The 19755-nt window shown below is 39.7% G+C and overlaps 1 protein-coding gene across 3 annotated transcripts in view; it reads left to right on the top strand.

The window, feature by feature from the left end:
* Nucleotides 1-2493: 2493 nt before the first annotated feature.
* Nucleotides 2494-19755, top strand: part of TTC8 (tetratricopeptide repeat domain 8) — a 51385-nt gene continuing 34123 nt past the window's right edge. Inside the window, exons 1-3 of one of the 3 annotated variants that reach the window (XM_004376656.1) lie at nt 2496-2609; nt 11185-11214; nt 18574-18694. In XM_004376656.1, coding sequence (XP_004376713.1) covers nt 2496-2609; nt 11185-11214; nt 18574-18694 — 265 coding nt within the window. Of the gene's footprint in view, nt 2610-11184; nt 11215-18573; nt 18695-19755 lie in introns of all 3 variants that reach the window. The other 2 variants (XM_004376658.1, XM_004376657.1) reach the window with 2 other exon arrangements.

Raw genomic sequence — 19755 nt, forward strand, 5'->3', positions numbered from 1 at the left:
TATGCTCCTAAATAATTTTTAATATTTATTTACTTATTTTCCCACTTATAAAAATCTTGTTTCTGTCTAGGTAGTTGGTAATAGTCTAAATTTACACAAGAGCATTTAAAATTTAACACAGTAAGTATTTGGATGAAATGTAATAACTGCATTATGGTTTGTTTCCAAGTGGCTTGAGAACATTGTGACTAGTTTAGGTATTATAAGAATCTTTCTCAATTTATCCTTGGTAAGAGCTATATTGTCAGGAGTCCTGGTGGCACAGTAGTTAAAGCACTTGACTGCTGACTGAAAGATCGGCGGTTCCGCTCTTCTGGAGAAAGATAGAAAGATGTGGCAGTCTGCTTCCATTAAGATTTACAGCCTTGCAGTTCAACCATGTATACGAGACTAAGTGGGCACACCAACCCAGGGGCAAGGGCAAGAAGGCAGGAGGGGTCAGAAAAGCTGGACAAATGGAAATGGGGAACCTAAGATTGAGAAGGGGAGGATGTTTACACGTCGTGGGGTTGGCAACCAATGTCACAAAAAAATTTGTGTATTGTTATAAGAAAACTATTTTGCTCTGTAAACTTTCACCTAAAACACAATTAAAAATGAAAAAAGAATTTGCTCTAGCAAAAAAAAAAAAAAAATGATTTACAACCTTGGAAATCTTATGGGGCAGTTCTGCTCTGTCCTACAGGTCACTATGAGTCAGTTTTTTTTTTTTTCTTGGAAGAGCTATTGTCAGCTCTTGACTGCTGCTTCCATCGGCGTTGATTATGAATCCAAGTAAAATGAAATCCTTGACAACTTCTATATTTTCTCCATTTATCATGCAGCATCAAGAAATCAAATGATGTATTGCATCGGGCAGATATGCTGCAAAAGACTTCTTTAAAGTGTTATAAAGCAAAGATGTCACTTTGAGGACTAAGGTGCACCTTACCCAAGCCATGGTATTTTTAATTGCTTCGTATGCATTTGAAAGCTGGACAGTGAATAAGGAAGATTGAAGAAGAATTGATGGCTTTGAATTACGCTGTTGGTGAAGAATATTGAACATACCATGGACTGCCAGAACGATGAACAAGTTTGTCTTGGAAGACGTACATCCAGAATGCTCCTTAGAAGTGAGGATGGGAAGACTTCCTCTTACATAGTTTGGACATGTTATAGGAGGAACCAGTCCCTGGAGAAGGACATCATGCTTGGTAAAGTAGAGGGTCAGCAAAAAAAGAGGAAGATCCTCAAGGAGATGGATTGACACAGTGGCTGCAACAACAGTCTCAAACATAGCAATGATTGTGGGGATGTCACAGGACCGTGCAGTCATTTCGTTCTGTCATACGAAGGATAGCTGAGTCAGAACTGACTCCACCACACCTAACAACAATATTGTCAGCTCATTTCTTATCTACAGAGATAAAGGAGATTTAGACCTGATCAAAAGGTTCCGAACTATTAGTTTCTTCTCTCTTCCCCCTCCCACTGAAGTTGGATGGAAGCAAGGAAAAAAGATCTTCTAGTCTTCCATAATAAAGTCTACCTGGATTTAGTCCAGTCATGCTCCTCTTCTCATAACTATTACCATTAAAAATATTTGTCAACTGCGTAAATCTCTAAAGTCAGAATTGTGTCTGAAGAAATCACTGCACAAGTAAGCATTTGTCACACAGCATGTACCTGTATTTATACAGTATTTTGAAAAGTTTCTTTTATATGTATTCTCGTTTGGTAACAATGTCACCAATTTATAATCCAAAATCCCTAATCATCGTCAATTAGTCGATGTAGTCAAGTAGTCACCGGGATTACAGGCCCAGCTTCCTAATTCCAAGTGACTTTAGGTAATTTCTTGTCTGTGAGTCTATCTCAGTTTCTCATCTGTACAACGAGTGTATTGGACTAAGTAATCTCTAAAGCCCTTTTCAAGTCAGACCTTGAGATTCGATGAGAAGGACATTGAGAAAGAGGCGAGAGAGTTTTAGGATTGGGGCTTTGGGTCCTGATGGGTGGGATGGTATTTAAGAAGCTGTTCAATGTTTGTGGGCTCGGGAGGGTAAGAAATGAGAGCAGTAATAATGTGCCAAGGATAAGAGTAAAACAACATCGGTCAGAGCTCAAATCCCAGGACTTTCCTGGCTAGCGCCTGCCCAGCAGCGCGTTCGGCTGCTAGGCAACCGCGCCTCCTCAGGGAGAGTGAAGGACCCCGCTCGGAGGTGTCTAAATTACTGCCTATTTGTTTATCCCAGGTGTCTTTCTTTCGAAAAGAATGACACCTGTGGTCTTTAAAAGCACACATTTTTCTGCGATCAAGCTTTGGCAAACCCCATCGTTGAGTCCTGCTCGCGGTGGTTTTTCTTTTTTCTGTTCTCAGGCAGGATGCAGGTGCCGCCCTGGCAAGGCCCCTGCCGCCGCGCGTTGCCGGGCAGAGCTGGACGCCGTCTGGTCCCCTCCTCCGCCTTCCCTGGCCCCGGCCGGGATCCTGCGCGGGTTTGTCGGCTGCCGCCATGGGCCGGGAGATGGAGCCGCTGCTCCTGGCCTGGAGCTATTTCAGGCGCAGGAAATTCCAGCTCTGCGCCGATCTATGCACGCAGATGCTGGAGAAGTCTCCTTATGACCAGGTACCCGCAGACCCCGTCAGGCCCGTGGATCCCGGAGATGAGGCTGGGAGCTGAAGGGAGTCCTCCGGTTCCCGGGTGGGGAGTCCAGGGAGTAAGGCCCAGGGCGAGGCTTACCGTACGGTCCGCAGAGACGCCTGGAGTGAGACCCCCACGTAGCCACGGCTAGCGTGTCCTTGCCAGCACCGACCGCGGGGGCTTAAGACTGCTGTGCCCTCACAGCCCCCTCCTCAAACTTCTGCAGCCCCTTCCTTTAAGTGTCCCAAAGTGAGAGCCCTGAGTTTTATTTTATTGAGGAATTTTGATAATGCCATTATACTTGCACATGAATGGGCTCTTAAACTTGCAGGGTGTGCATTATTAATTTCTAAAGAATTTGTTTAAACATGAAGACATGTAACTCCCCACCCCTTTTAAAATAACGGTGTTTTTTTCTTTTGGATCAAACGTGTTCTCCTAGCTCATCTTCAGACGTTGTTCAAGAATGGAGGAGCCTTTGATTCTGGGGCCATGAGTGCAATTTGAGGCAAATATGAGAATTAGAGTAATGAAACTAGAAGGGGGAAAGATACATTTATTATTAAGGAAATTACCTGGGCAAGGGAGCTATAATTGTAGGGGGGAGGGATGGGAAAGAAAGTTCCCCTTGGAGACAGAATAATGGAGTTGATTAAAAGAGAATTTACATAAACTACAGTAATATTGTATATAGTGAATGAAAAGGTCATATACTATGTGTGTGAGAGGTACAACTCGATTTGGCAGGTAGCTCCTGACAGAGGCAAAAAGGAGCAAACAGAAGAATAGGAACTGAGCTGTGGCCGTTTGTCATTGCTTCTAGTAAATGCAGAATGTGTTTACATAGTTCTAGTTTCCTAGCTTTTTCTCTATAGTGTTGCCTTGGACATGTTAGGAAAAAAGGAAGGGAGTTAGAAAAGCAGAGGTAAGAGTGAGAAGACTTTTACTAGGCTCCGCCTTAGCTCCCAGCAAATGGATAGAACATAACCTGTTGAGGTGAACGTTTTGTCCTTAGGATAGTACATCTCGCCTGTAACAGTCTGTTTTGATGGTATTGCTAAGCTAGGTTCTGTTCATGTTAGTTAATAGGAATTGGGTTAAGTTTGTTTCTGTACACAAGCGTTTTTCCAAGTACGTTCTTTGCCACAGTAGTTCCACACGATGCTGTTAAATAAATAAATAAAATGAAATAAAAAGAAATTCCATGATCAAAAACTGTGATGAAGTATTGACTCTTTTGTACACATTGGTTACATTTGTACAAAAGCGTGTTAAGAACCTTTGATGTCCGAGACACTGTTCTGGGCACAGTCGTTTACAAGGACTTTACACGCTGTTTCCAGTTTTCCACTGAATTAGGGTAGTTCCATTCTGTGTTCCACAGAACACTAGTCCCAAGTGCTGCTCAGTGGAACAAAGTTTCCTCATTCAATGCGTTTGGGAAATGTATATTTTCTTCTTAGAGATTCAAGATGCATTCTCAAAGATTCCGAGAAGTTCTAAAGGAAAGAAACTTGCCTTATTTTGATTAATCCAATAGTTCTGAAATTTACTTGACCACTGATTCCTTTTTTTGGAGCAGAGGGGCAGATATCTCCCTCATTATCATCCTGTGGGAGATGTTGCCACTTAGAGAAAAACTCATAGGCAAAGCAGCAGTGTTTTTATTGATTTAAGACCCTATAGTCATGAGTCCCTGAGGGTGCAGTGGTTAAAGCGATCGATTGCTAACCGGAAGATCAGTGGTTCGAAACAACCAGTGGCTCCTCTGGAGAAAGGTGTGGCCGTCTGCTTCCGTAAAGATTTACAGCCTTGGAAACCCAGGGTGGGTCGCTCTGAGTTGGGATCGACTCCACGGCAGTGAGTTTAGTTTTTTTGGTTTTAGTCTTTAGTCCACAGTGACCTTCAGTACTGCACCTATGAATTGAGATTTAGTTGGTGTTAGGCACTGTGATCGGCACTTTATATGTGCTAAATTGTGACCTTTTATTGAGAGATCAGTGGATGTCAAGCATAAGTTCTGTAAATGACATGTATGTCTAAAGCTTATAATAACCTTGCAAAAGAGGTAACAAAAATAATAGTTAACATTTATTGAGCATTTAATGTGTCAATCTTGGTGGTTTGAAGGGTTTTACATATTGTTATTTAATTCTTAACAATCTGAGGAAGTTGCTACTGCTGTTCCCCCCATTTTACAGATTGAGCACACTGAGGCACAAGGTAAAATACGTTGTCCAAAGTTTAAACCAGTTGCCGTCAAGTGGATTCTGACTCATGGCAACCCATGTGTGACCCCCATGTGTTTCAGAGCAGAACTGCGTTCCACAGGGTTTTCATGGCTGTGACCTTTCAGAAGGAGATTGCCAGGCTCTTCTTCTGAAGGGCTTCTGGATGGGTTTGAACTGCCAACTTTTCTGATATAGGGCTGCTGTGAGTCAGAATCAACTTGATGGCAATGGGTTTTGGTAGGTTCTAAGGTGTATATTTGGAGCCCTGGTGGTGCAGTGGTTAAGAGCTTGGCTGATAACCAAAATGTGGGCAGTTCACATCCACCAGCTGCTCCTCTGAAACCCTGTGGGGCAGTTCTGCTCTGTCCTATAGGGTCGCTATGAATTGGAATTGACTTGACAGCAACGGGTTTGGTTTTTTAAGGTGTATATTTACCTTTTCAAATAAATGAAATTGATTATAAGCATTCTCAATTCATTTCTTGTTTTGAGGGTCAGTTTTTTTTTTTTTTTTTTAATTTAAAAAAATTAGTTCTAAAATCTCTGGTTTCCTCCAAGAGAGTGTTTGTAACAGTCGTTATCATCATTGTTATTTTTTATGGTGCTCTCATTGTTTCAGTGGCGGAAGTTGAATGATGGAGTAGCTCACAGCCTCTGAGGTCACAGAGCTAACATGTCAGAGCAGAAGCAGATGGTCCTTAGCGCAGTTAGCTGGTTTACCTCTGCGAGCTCCTTTATCCACATGGGCTTTTGCTGAGGCTGCTACATTTTAAAGTAGAGTACTTTTCCTGTGCCTCCAAACTGATTTTACTGTGAGTGAATGACTTTGATGAAATGCCTGGATGCCTAGAAAGACGAGGAAATGAAAATGTTTCTTCTGAGTGCCAAACGGATTCATTTTTGCTCTTGATTTTACAGATAGCTTTTGTTTTGAATAACGTTATTTTTTCACTTTTGGTTTTGCCTGTTTTCCTCCCTGATGAGGAGAATCTCTCAAAAGTGATTTTTCATTCATTAATCTTTTTCTTAAGGCTGGTCCAGGCAGCTTCATGGAGATAATGTTTCAGTCCTGTTGAGACATCAGCCTGTTCGAGTGAAGCCCACTTCTATGACTCTTTCATCTACATTCAGTTCCCCTTAAAAGGGGCGCACTTTTGGTATAGTAGCATCAGAAATATTTAATTAGTGCCTTGTGATTTCTATTGGGACATCTGGATTTTATTTTTGATTCTTGCCAGCAAAACATTTTGTAATCTGGAGGGAGTGGGAGGTAGCTAGGGTGGCAAGAGAGGATGTACCATAAAAAGTGGAATAGCATGTTTCTTCAAAGTAGTAAAATTTCTATTTAGACACAAAGGGCTGAAGGGCAGGTTGGATAAAATAACATGGTGCTTGGTAATGGGGAAGGATTCTTGAAGAAGATAGATTCTGAACTGCTTTTCCAAAACACAAATGATAAGGGACAGAGGGCAGGGTCTATAAGTATGAAGGACATTCAGCTTCTGATCTGTTGAGAATAAAATAACTGGTTAATTGATTATACTTTCCCTTTTCGATACGATACAGGAAGAATAACTCATAGGAAGACATTGTCTTTTTTCAAAGTCTTGTTTTAATCCCTACTGAAAGCGGTTAGAGTTATAAGGTATAAAAGGGGAAGCATAAAACAATCCACCGCACAGCAGTATGACCTAGAGAGAATGCTTGCGTCTACAGCTCATGTCGATCATCCCGATTAGTTACTTAATCTGATTACTGTTTTTTGTGTTCCATATGTCAGATCCATGGCCTGAAAACCAGTCCTGATTTTCTAGCTCCGTTATAATTAAGCAGTATATAAAACATGCAGGTTTTTCAGACACCAGGGTTTTTTCAAAGACAACATGCTTTCGTCAGTGGGGAAGATGCCTGATAGATTTTCAGATTATTAAAATGAGTGATTCTGGGATTGGGAGGGTTAGCTGTATATCAGAATGGGGGTAAGAACTTTTCCAATTCATATTCTCCTCCTTTCCCCACCCTTCCCTATCTCTGCTTACAATGTTACAGAAAGGAGGGGGTTATTACTGTAAGTGATTTGAAAGTGGAGAAGAGTCTGAAAGCCACTGGCTTAGATGAAAGATGTGGGACCAGGGCTTCCTAGTGAGCTGTATATGTTAGTAGTTGGTGGAGACAATAATGTGGTGATCCAAGCCAAAAAACTTCCTGGGATGATTATCTGTTTCCTCTTTGGGGCCACAGAGACTTAGCCAGATTTAATCCTGTGATTCTATACATTGCAGGACAGTTCATTTTATGAACTTGTGTTCCTGCTGTATTATATGAGTTACATTCCCACTTGGCTGCTTGATTACTGGATCTCCCTTCCCTTTGGAATCCATCCATTTCTTTATTCTCTTACATTTTTTCCCTCCTGGAAAGAATTCTTAATAACTACTAGTTTAGGAGTGGAGCTGGGTAGACTCATTAGCGAGAGTAAGTACTGGTGGCAATTAGGTAGCTACATTCAGAGTTACGTGGAGATCTAATTCTCTGAAGTCATAGTAAAAGTCTAAGAGGAAGCTGTACCCTAGGGAGGAAGGAAGGAAGCAACTGATGTGAACCGAAGTTGATGCTAATGAATGTTTTCTGGTTTCAGCCAGTGCCAGTCTACTTTCCATGCCCTTTTACTCAGCCACTTTGAAGGACATTCAAAGGGAATTTTTAATATGATGTGCCATAACTGGTAGTTAGTTCTGAGTTCTGAGAAGGGGAGTACAGTGGGCCCCCCATGGGTTCCACATCCATGGATTCAACCAACCACCATTCAAAAATATATGGGGGAAAAAAGTTCCAAAAAGCAAAAATGGTCTCTCTGGTTTGTGATAAAGTGCTTGCAAAGACTGAGGAAGCGTTAAGTGTAAACACTAACAACTATTTACATATCATTTACATTGTATTAGGTATTATTTAGTAATCTAGAGATGATTTAAAGCATGCAGGAGGATGTGTGTAGGTTATGTGCAGGCATGCCCATTTTATATAAGGAGGTTGAGCATCCTTATATTTTGGTATCCTCAGGGGTCCTGGAGCGAATCCCCCTTGGATACTGAGGGATGATGGTAATAGAGTTTTGTGTTCTTCTGTACATTATATAAATGTTTTTATGAGAAACTCTTTGTGATTGATACTCCTTGTGAAGGTGCTGCTGTCTTACACTCAATTAAGTATGATAGTGTATGTGAAAGAACTTTGAAAATTATTAAGAATTCTTAAAAATGAAAGGTTTTATTATTAGTCCCTAAGACTGACCTATACAGTAGGCATTATTGCTCTAATTTGAAGGGAGGTCTAAGTAATGAAGGTTGTGTGACTTGTTCAAGGTCACACAGCAAGTAAGTGACTCCCTGAAGATCAAGCCCAGGTTTTTTTTGACTCCAGGGCCAGGGCTGGTGCATTCTACTCAAATATGTTGACACCCACTGGAATAATTTGCTCAACCAAGTAGATGGATTAATTTACATCACAAAACTGTAACTGATAGACACCCAAGATGAAGGCCTTAATGATTTTTTTTAAAATTAATTTTGCCATATCTCCAAATTAAAACATCCTGACTCTTCCTTCACGGAGCCCTAGTGGCGCAGTGGTTAAGAACCATGACCCCAACTAAAAGGCCAGCAGTTCGAATCCACCAGGCACTCCTTGGAAACCCTATGGGACAGTTCTGCTGTGTCCTATAGGGTCACTATGAGTTGGAATCGACTCGATGGCAACCAGTTAACGGACACTTCCTTCATAGTTCTGCTCCTGACCACTTTGGTCTTTCCATACCCTACAGGAGGTTGCTTTCCATCCTTCCTATGATCCCACATACTAAGCAAAGTGCATGCTCTTGACCCAGAGTATCTGGGTTCAAATACTGGCTCTACACCTTGACCTCAGATATTTTTCATCTGTAAAATGGGAATAATAATATACCTATCTGGAAGGGATGTTATAAGAGTTAGTTAATACATGGTAAATGATCAAAAATGTTAATGCTGTATAGCTAGAGAGATTTGCGTGTAGAGGTCTGTCATTTATCTTTTTCTGAAAGGATTGTTGGTAACCTGGAAAGCATTTGTAAGGAAAGTGTCCAGTGAAATTGATGGTGAAATGATGTTGAATATAGTTCATAAATCATTGGCACTTGATAATTTCTAGGAAAATCTCTTGCCCTTTTCTCTGACTCGTTTCTCATCTCCATTCTAACATTAACTTCCGCTTTTCTTCCCTCCTTCTAGGTCATTTACATTTTGTGTATTACTTGAGAATAGCATTTAACATGATTGTATTACAATTTGTTTATCTGTCTTCTCCCAAGGATGTGAGTTCCTCTGAGAGAGGCACTATGTCTTCCTCATCTTTGTGTTCTCATGCCTAGCAGGGTACCCGGGATGCCAGGAGCTCAGTGGTTGTCGTGGAATTCATGTCTTCTCTGCCTCACACCCGTTCAGACCTTGTATCCATCTTCCATCCACCCACCCATCCTCTCACTTGTCTCTCTACACCTCCCTATTCTCTAAGAAAACAAAAACAAAGGAACCCGTTGCCATTTGAGTGTATTCTGACTCATAGGGTTTCCAAGGAGTGGCTGGTGGATTTGAACTGTTGACCTTTTGGTTAGCAGCCTGAGCTCTTAACCACTGCACCACCAGGGTGGGTGCACCACCAGGGTGGGTGGCCCCCCCCCCCATTTACTATCCATTCTCTAGTTCTCTTATTCTCCTCTCTGATCTTCTCATTTCCCTCCATGCTCTTCACCTGTGTGGTAAATTGTAATTGTGTTCCTGAGGGGCAGAAGAACACGACAGAACAAGAGGGCATTCATCAGTGAACAGGGTCCTCTGAGGCTCAGCTGGCTGTTTCCGTTTGGGTCACTGGTGGAATCTTCCAGCCCTCAGCACAATAACAAGCATTCAGCTTTACTTAGTATCGGTGGCTCTTGTCTCCTTTACTCTTCAGCTCTATCCAACTCGTTTTTTTAAAATTTTAATTAATTATTTTTTTTTATCTCCAAGATGCACTGTCAAGAAAAAGCTTCTGGCTTATCTCAGCTGTCTGTGTGACCATGAATAAATTACTTAACATCTCCCAGTTTGTTTCCCTATCGATAAAATGGGTAGATACTTTTCTGCCTACCTCAGATGGTTGTGATGAGACTCAAATGAGATAAGGGGCCATGCAGATGTGTAGACAAAATAAATAGAAGAAAGCATAGAAAGTGCTATGACGTCGGGCAAAACAGAGGGAAAGGGGTTACTTCTTTCACCTGTCATGTCACTCCCTGTATCAGTGTTTTCTCTAGGTATGGACTGTAGGATCTGGGAAATCTGTACTTCTTCCAGGTCCTTCTTTGCACGCTGGAGTTGAAAACCTGTAATAGCTCTGTGTTCTCTAGTTGTTTTGTGCTCGATTGAACTGATCGCTAAATCTTCCCTAAATCCCACCCTCTGGGGCTCGTTCCAGCCTCGCCTAGCCTTTTCCTCTCACGTGTTTAGCATGTGTCATGCTACATAAATTGCTTATCCTTGCATGGTGACCATATGATTTGCACATTACTTTTACAGATAATATATTCTTAAAAAAGACTTGGGGTATCATTTTGGGTTTTAGAGCTGTGGAAAGCAAGGATTTTCTTTCTTTTTTTTCTGTTTTTTAGTAATTTCTCCAATAAAACATGGCTAGAGATAAAAAAAAAAAAAAAAAAAAAATCCAGTGTATCAGTGCCTGGCACTAATGTATGTTGAAACCAAAGAACCAAACGTGTTGCCATCGAGTCAATTTTGACGCATATAGTCTTTTTATGAAAACTTCCCAGAGGACATTATCGTTAGAATTAATTTATCTTCAGTCTGTAATCCCATTATGTTCATGTAGAATAGAAGGTTGCTAGTATATGAATTTCCTTCCTTTTCCCCAACTGGTTGAAATCTGAATGTTTTAACCCCCATGAAGTTAGGTGTGAATATAAAGAAATGTCTCTTCGGTATAGTTGTGAAATTATTTTTAATTGCTCAGATTTTTTGTTTTCATTGAACAAGTAGTTAAGATACCTTCTTTTCGTCCTCTGAATGAGGTTAAATTAATTAGAATTTTTTTGTTATAGAAAATGTAGCACTGTTCAGTATATGTTAGTTTTATAGAACTATGAGGAACGTTTGTGGAGAAAGGTTAAAGTTAATATTTGGGTTTTTTATTGAGTCCGTTTGACTCTACCTACAAATACTTGGTTAGCCATTAAGAAACCTTTTATTTTAGAAACTATATTTCTTAAAAATGTTTACTGCCTTCTTACTGCTTTCCAGGAACCAGATCCTGAATTGCCAGTGTCTCAGGTAAAAGTTTAGCTGCAACCTTTAGCTTAGAGAATACTTAGTTACTATTGCTTAGTTGTTGCTATAGATCAGAAAATTTGCTGCATATCTATTTTGTGATGTTATAATATTAGCCATACCTACCTTTTTTTTTAAATTGTGGTAAGTATATATGTAACAAAATGTTTGTCATATCACATTTTTTATGTGTACATACCACACATTCTTTACCTTATGTAAACTATTACATTTTTCAGTACATGTATATATATGGGAACCCTGGTGGTGTAGTGGTTAAGAGCTCAGCTACAACTAAAAGGTCGGCAGTTCAAATCCACCAGCCGCTCCTTGGAAACCCTATGGGGCAGTTCTGCTCTGTCCTGTAGGGTTGCTATGAGTCTGACTCAACAGCAACAGTTTTGTTTTGTTTTGTTTTGTTTTTTGGTTTTTGTGTATGTGAGTGGCCTTGCAAAACTAATATACTCTCCTTATTAAGACTTGGAGCTTAAATAGAAATATCTATGATTGACCAGAAGGATGAGAAAAATCAAGAAGGAGGCAAGGGGAATCATGGGCCTAGTTAGAAAGGGAGCCAAGTGGTCAGGAGAGTCACAAGTGCCTGAAAAGACTGCAGTAGCTAGGACAGCATGTGCTGAGTGAAGAGTAGTCCGACTCTGCTTGGAAAGGTCTTAATTTTAACTGACCTGGCAGCTCCAAGAGGGAGGAGTCTGCAGCAGTGAGGGAGGAAGGGACTCTGGCCAGCCAGCTGTGTCCACCAAGTCAATTTTGGTGTGGATGGCAGGCAGCCAGACAGACCTGCTAACTGGATGAGTTAGCCAGTGAGTTGGGAGGGAGTGCTGGGAGAAAGGAGATCTGCTAGGGGGACGCCTGACCAGTGAAACTTTTAGCCCAGGAGGGTTCCCAGTGAGTCTGGGAATAAGAGGGATGTGGAAAGCTGTAAATCAGAGAGCTTAAACATTGCTAAGTGTTTGCCCTGCCAAGTCGGATAGAATTTTAAGTGTTTTTTATATAAATAAATTATTTGAACTTTTCATGTGGGGCTCAGATGAGTGACCATCGAGTCTGTTAGAAGAAAGCAATGTACAAAGTACTCTTACTGTGTAGTGTAAACAGACACTGTAAATAGGTTAAAATGTGGCACTCTGTTCCTTAAAAGGATGACATTTACCTTTGAATGTTCATAATCATGATTTATAAACTGACAAGTGGGCATTTTTTATATACTATGAGTACATGTCATTCAAGAAGGATTTAATTTATAAATAGAGGAAGTAATGTGACTTTTGTTTTCAATAATTTTAGAAGATTTTGATTACAATTAAATTTAGTATAAATTAAAACATCAATAATTTGCATTGTAGGTATGGTTTAAAAACTGTAAATGGCACTTAAAAGTTTAAAACTAGCACAGGGGCTTCATGAAGAACCTGATTTAGTATTACTTTCCTCTTCAGTTACTACAGACTTAATTATTTTAGAACTAGATGACTTTAGATAACTGGGCTGTAAATCTAAAAGAATAAAAAGAGAACAAGACTAACTGGATTCTTTTGAACTCACTGTTATGTTTTTGGAGCCCTGGTGGTGCAGAGGTTAAGAGCTCGGCTGCGAACCAAAAGGTCGGCAGTTCGAATCCACCAGCTGCTCCTTGGAAACCCTATGGGGCAGTTCTTCTCTGTCCTTTTGGGTTGCTATGAGTTAGAATAGACTCAACAGCAATGTGTTTGGTTTTTTTTTTTTATTATGCTTTTGGGTTTTTTTTTTGTGTATTTTTACAACTTCAAAAGAAATGACGCTTTACAGTAACACTTCAATATTTTGTGCCTGTATTTCTGTTTTCAAAGAGTAAGGCAGAGCGTTAAATGTTATTGATTCTTAGATGTCTAAATCAGATCAGACAGACTTGTTTTTCCAGTAGCCTTATTCTAAGAATAATTTAGCAAAATTGTTTCCTATGTGCCTTAAAGGAGTCTTGCTGGCTCAGTGGTTAAAGCTCTCGGCTGCTAACCAGAAAGTCGGCGGTTCAAACCCACTAGTTGCTCTGAGGGAGAAAGATGTGGCATTCTGCTTCTGTAAAGATTTATAACCTTGGAAACCCTATGGGGCAGTTCTACCCTGTCCTGTAGGATCTCTATGAGTTGGAATCAACTCAATGGCAGTGGGTATATGCCTTAAACTACTGGCCTTGAACAGCAACAGAACACTTTAAACATGTTTTGCTCAGTAGAGTAGTAGAGTTTTTACCTTTTCATATGTTTATTTTCATAACTGTAATTGGATTAGCCTTACAGAAGGTAGAGGAGTAAGTCAGTATTTACTGATGCTAGCTGGCAAGTATTTGCCTTAAGAGTAATATAGACTCAGTATGTGAATGAGAGGGGATTATGTTTCACAGATTAAGGAGTGAAATAATTGATGTGATGATTACTCATCTATGCTTTTACAAAAAGGTTACTAGGTATATAACCTCTTTTTTTTTTTTTTTAACAGATTTCACCGTGTAAATACTTCCAATACATATTCAAATGTATTTACATAAAGAACTATTTTTTAAACTGCATGACCCTAGCCATCTATTAACAAGTTAGTGGTATCTGGTAAAACCAATTTATATTTTTATTCAGACTCAAGGGCAGTTTAGGTTTATTGTGTATGCTTTCTTATGCATTTTATTTTAATCCCCAGTTAGTTTTGAACTTTTTTTTAAAACAGAGGATTTTAGGACTGTAAAACATACTTGGCTTGTTTCCAAAATAAAAATTCTATATTATGTTAAAGCCAAAGCCCCATCTGCTGTTTTCATTAAAATCTCAAGAGTTTTTCACATTACCAGGAGCAGTTCTTTGAATACAATCTGATGTGTAATCAAGCAGTGATATGTGATTTTCAAGGTCATTTTTTTGCTAGGACAGAAGAAAAGCCGGGAAAATTATCTATCTCAAACACTGGTAAATTTAGAATTGAAAAATGGTGTTAAGTAGACTTTATTACAGATCTTTAAGAATCAAAAAATTTCAAACCGTTATTCCTATATATTAAGAATAAGATTTTGAGATTAGTGGAATACTGATAGACATTGAAACAAATATAGATCTATTTACTTTCTTGAAAAACTGAATTCTTATGGGATGAAATATATTAAAAAGCTGCTATTGACTTCTGAAGTCTTTATTCAGTTGGTGCGGAGGGAATATTGGTTTATTTTTCTATGTTTTGCAGAGGCTAATGTAAAAATTTTGTGCCTCCTTGTATTTAAGAAGTTAGTAGGAGGATAAATGTCAAGAAACCTGATGGATTAGGCTGCGAGTTAACACTGTTGTTGTTAGGTGCCATCGAGTTGGTTCCGACTCCTAGCGACCCCGTGTACCATAGAATGAAACACTGCCCGGTCCTGTGCCATCCTCACAGTTGTTGCTATGTTTGAGCCCATTGTTGCAGCCACCGTGTCAATCCATCTCAAGGGTCTTCCTCTTTTTCGCTGACCCTCTATTTAACCAAGCATGATGTCCTTCCCCAGGGACTAGTCCCTCCTAATAACATACATGTCCAAAATAAATGAGATGAAGTCTCGCCATCCTCGTTTCTGGCTGTGCTTCTTCTAAGACAGATTTGTTCTTTCTTCTGGCAGTCCATGGTATAGTCGATATTCTTCACCAACACCATAATTCAAATGCATCAATTCTTCTTTGGTCTTCCTTGTTTATTGTCCAGCTTTGGCATGCATATGAGGCAATTGAAAACATCATGGCTTGAGTCAGTCACACTTTAGTCCTCAAAGTGACATCTTTGCTTTTTAACACTTTAAAGAGGTCTTTCGCAGCAGATTTGCCCAATGCAAACTGACAAACTAACAGATGAGTGGTGGGAGATAACTCTATAGACGTGAAAATAATAAAAAACTGTGTACCTGGATAATTAATAATTGCCTATATAAATGATACTGTAATTATAAAAACTTGGCTTTTAAAAAGTTGATTTAACTGGGACTACAAAAATGATACTTCTGAAGCTTCAATAGCTCCTCACTCTCAGGATTAAAAAAATCCATGTACTTAAGCCCACTATGAAGAAGACACATTAAGCTCACTATGAAGAAGAACATGGCATCGGGATTGGAGGAAGACTCATGAATAACCTGAATATGCAGATGACACAACTTTGCTTGCTGAAAGTGAAGAGGACTTGAAGCATTTACTGATGAAGATCAAAGACTACAGCCTTCAGTATGGATTACACCTCAACATAAAACAAAAACCTCACAACTGGACCAATAAGCAACATCATGATAAACAGAGAAAATATTGAAGTTGTCAATGATTTCATTTTACTTGGATCCATAGTCAACACCCATGTAAGTAGCAGTCAAGAAATCAAACGACACGTTGCATTGGGTTAATCTGCTGCAAAAGACCTCTTTAAAGTGTTAAAACATAAAAATGTCACCTTGAGGACTAAGGTGTGCCTGACCTAAGCCGTGGTATTTTTAATCACCTCATCTGCATGCGAAAGCTGGACAGTGAATAAGGAAGACTGAAGCAGAATTGATGCATTTGAATTATGGTATTGCGAAGAATATTGAGTATACCATGGATTGCCAGCAGAATGAACAAATCTGTCTTGGAAGAAGTACAACCAGAATGTTCCTTAGAAGTGAGGATCTAGAGACTTCATCTCATGTACTGTGGATATGTTATCAGGAGGGACCAGTCCCTGGAGAAGGACATCATGCTTAGTAAAGTAGAGGGTCAGCGAAAAAGAGGAAGACCCTTGAGATGGATTGACACAGTGGCTGCAACAATGGGCTCAAAACATAGCAATGATTGTGAGGATGGTGCAAGACCGACCGGTGTTTCTGTGTGTAGAGTGTGTGTGAGTCAGAAACGACTCAACAGCACCTAACAACAAAACAACAACAACCTCGTTATGGCATACAAGATCCACTGTCTGGCCCCTACCTTTTCTCTAGCTTTTTCTCCTACTGATCCCTCAGCTAAACCTCACCCTTCAACTATACGCAACTATTCGGAGTTTCCAAACACTCGTGAATACTCCAGCTAGCCTGCGTTTGCCGTGTTGTTCCCTTTGCCTGGCACATGCTCCTCTGTCTTGGCCACTGGGCCAAATGCTTCTCATACCCCTCCTTGTACCCCCAGGGAGCAGGGTGCCTTTCCTCTGCTCTCCCATGGCACACTATGATTTTTATTATTACACTTTCCATATCACACTGAAATTCCTTAGAGCTAGAACTACGATTGTGGCTTCGTCTTCACATTCCCAGGACCTGGCATGCAGTAGGTGTGCCCTGATAATATGGGAATGAACCAGTGGAGCCCACCTCCTGCTTTACCGTTTCAGCCGAAAATGCTGCAGTCATTCTCCCTGTCCACCAGAGGGTGCTGAACAAAGAATGCCCTTTTGAAAAAGGAAAGCTGTTGGATACTTGCAGGGTGGTATGAACTGTGGGGATTTAAAATAAATCAGGAGGGCTTGTTTCCATCTTTGACATTAAGTTAAACCATTAGTCCACGCCAGTGACGACCCCCCTCTCCCCTGGGAATAGCTGTACGTATAGATCGAGCATCTTTCCTGATCTTTTACGAGTGAAAACTTCAGATTTTTTCTACACTTTGGTGACTGTCACAGTTTGATGCAATTCCATTTAGAACTGATTATATTCTGCTCATTCAGTTGTGTTAAATTCACACATGGTATCTGAAATATTTAATTATAAATTATCTAATCAGAGTCCAATAAACATCAGCCAGAAGATGCAAGCCTATAAAACCAGTCATCTAACCAAATGTAATGTCACATTAACCGAACCCATTGCCATCAAGTCGATTCCGACTCGTAGCGACCCTATAGGACAGAGTAGAAATGCTCCTTAGGGGGGTTTCTGTCACGTTAGGGACTTAAATACATTGTAACAGCAGCCTTCTTTTTTCCCATGAAAATGGAAGTGTGAAGACCAAAACGTTTTTCTTTGTTCTTTTTTTAAAATTTTATACCTGCATTCTGATTACTTAAGCCCATAAATGAATCTCTCCTTTTTAATTCCTTTAAAACATATTTTCTGTATGACACACTTGTCATCTAATCACACACTGCTTTGCCTTGTCATTTGATCCAGTAGGTGATATATTCAGGGAAATTAGGATCCATGTTTTGATCTTGTTTCCTCCTCAGAACTGAGCCTGATGCGATATAATTCGGTGGTGCTCAATACATACAGACTGACTAAGTGAATGGATCTCAGGTTCTTTCCATCAGGACTTTCTGGACCTCCTGTAGATCTCATCTGTTCCTCTCCGTGCTTTCGCCTTCAATTTACTGCACAGCCATGTCCCTGCATGCTGAGCCCTAGCTCCTCCCCAGAATCCCACACTGCCATTTCCTCTGTGTTATATGCTGCTACTTCAAGAGTCGCCTTCTCCCCAAACCCCCTACGGACATCGAGCTCTGTTATTTTAGCTGCTTCTATTCTGTAGTGACGCAAAAAGGTAAACTTTCTGATAACGAGTTTCATGTGTTTAACAAGAAATTTAATCGTGCACATCTTTACATCTAATTTTTCAAGCCAGAGCAAGGCTGATAAGATATATTCCAGGTCAGACTCCTTAATTACCTTTTCCGTTGTTTTTTTTTTTTTGCGTTCTCTAACAGTTCTCTACTGACTAGATCACCAAGAAACCAATGTTGTGTTGATTAGGTATTGGGAATTGGGAGAAATAGATCTTAATTCAGTTCAAGCAACATTTTTTTGAATACCTATTATGTATAAAAACTATAGATGTTGCAGAAAATTCCAAAGTGAACAAGGTAAAAAAGCTTGCATTCTGGGGAAGGGGAGGAGCTAACATGTACCCAGATATTTATAGTGTTTGTGAGATATAGTAAGTGCATAATAATAGAGGTGTAAAGAGAATGCTCCATGAGAAAGACGATCGGGAAGTAGTTTCAGAGTTGAAGGATCAGATCAGGAGGGCTTCATGAAAGACTTGGCCCTGAAGGAGGAAGGTAGAAAGAACACTGTGGTTGTAGCTTATTCATTTGTCTTCAAATGATTATTCTAGTAACATTTTCTCTTGCAATCTTTAACTTATAAAAAGGAATGTTAAAGACTACCAGATAATTACCACACTGTTATTTACTAGTAATTGATACATTGATTGTTTCTTAGTTAATAATAATCTTGCCTGCTTGTATGAGTTTCTTGACATGGCCCTTTAAATTAGTACAATACGTTAAGTGGGAAACATGTTTAATAAAAAAATAAGGAAAGTATGACTAGGCTTCTAGCAGCTATGCAGTATTGCTAAAGCCATTTAATGTGTGTTTTATTTTCTCCCTGGTTTTTAGGCTGCTTGGATTTTAAAAGCACGAGCCCTAACTGAAATGGTATATGTAGATGAAATTGATGTATATCAGGAAGGAATTGCAGAAATGATGCTGGATGAAAATGCTATTGCTCAAGTTCCACGTAAGTACTGATTTTTCATTTAAGTAAATGAAATGCCGTTAGGAGGAGAATACCTTAATGGTACATTCATGAAACAAAACATTACCTCAAGTAAGAGGTCTTTATTCTGCCTTAGGCTTTCCTTCCACAGTTCAATTATCTTATTAAACTTAAGGTTTGAGGTTGGTGTATAACTATTTTGTAATGAAGGCTGTATTTTCCAGTTGCTGTCGAGTCAGTTCCAACTCATGGTGACCTTATGTATGTCAGAGTAGCATTGTGTTCCATAGGGTTTCCATTGGCTGATTTTTGGGAAGTAGATCACCAGGCCTTTCTTCTGAGGCACACATCTCTGGGTGGACTTGAACCGTTAACCTTTTGGTTAGCAGCTGAGCATGTTAACCATTTCTACCACCCAGGGACATGTAAACGTATTGTATAAAAATGTGTTCTATTCATCTGCTCATCTAAAATAGCAGATGATGGTTTATCTAGGAATTTAAGCACAAGAAGCATTAGAACTACAGAAGCATTCTAAAAGGATTTTAAAAAAAATGGTCATTGGAAAATGTCACTTCATTGGGATAATTGAAGAATGATTTCCTCTAGTGCCTGAGTGGGATGATGAGGTGATTTGTTGTACTTTGAGAGACTGATTGTCACAGAGGCCCAGTCCTCAAGATACAGGTGTGCTGGTGTGAGTGGCATTTGACAATTACCATGACACATAGTGGTCTTACTGTAATTTATTAGTTGTGAAAGTTCTCGGTCATTTACATCTTTTGGAAGGTAATAGCTGTTTTAAACCTTCAAATGGAAAAAGAGGAAAAAAAATACATATGTTTCATATTAAAATATCTTTTTTCCCCTGATCATTTTGCTCTTTTGGAGTTAAAATGTTTAATTCATTAATATTGTGGGTAAATGATCTTTTGTAGGGAGAAGAAGTTTGTATGAAAAATAACATGAATTATAGGTATAAAATGGACAGATTACCCAGTAAGCAAAGTACACACGGGTTTACTTGTGCTTACTTACTAATCTGTAGTGAACAATTTCACATGGGTTTCACCACATCTTTC

This window comes from Trichechus manatus, unplaced genomic scaffold (assembly GCF_000243295.1).
Source record: "Trichechus manatus latirostris isolate Lorelei unplaced genomic scaffold, TriManLat1.0 scaffold00045, whole genome shotgun sequence".
NCBI lineage: Eukaryota > Metazoa > Chordata > Mammalia > Sirenia > Trichechidae > Trichechus > Trichechus manatus.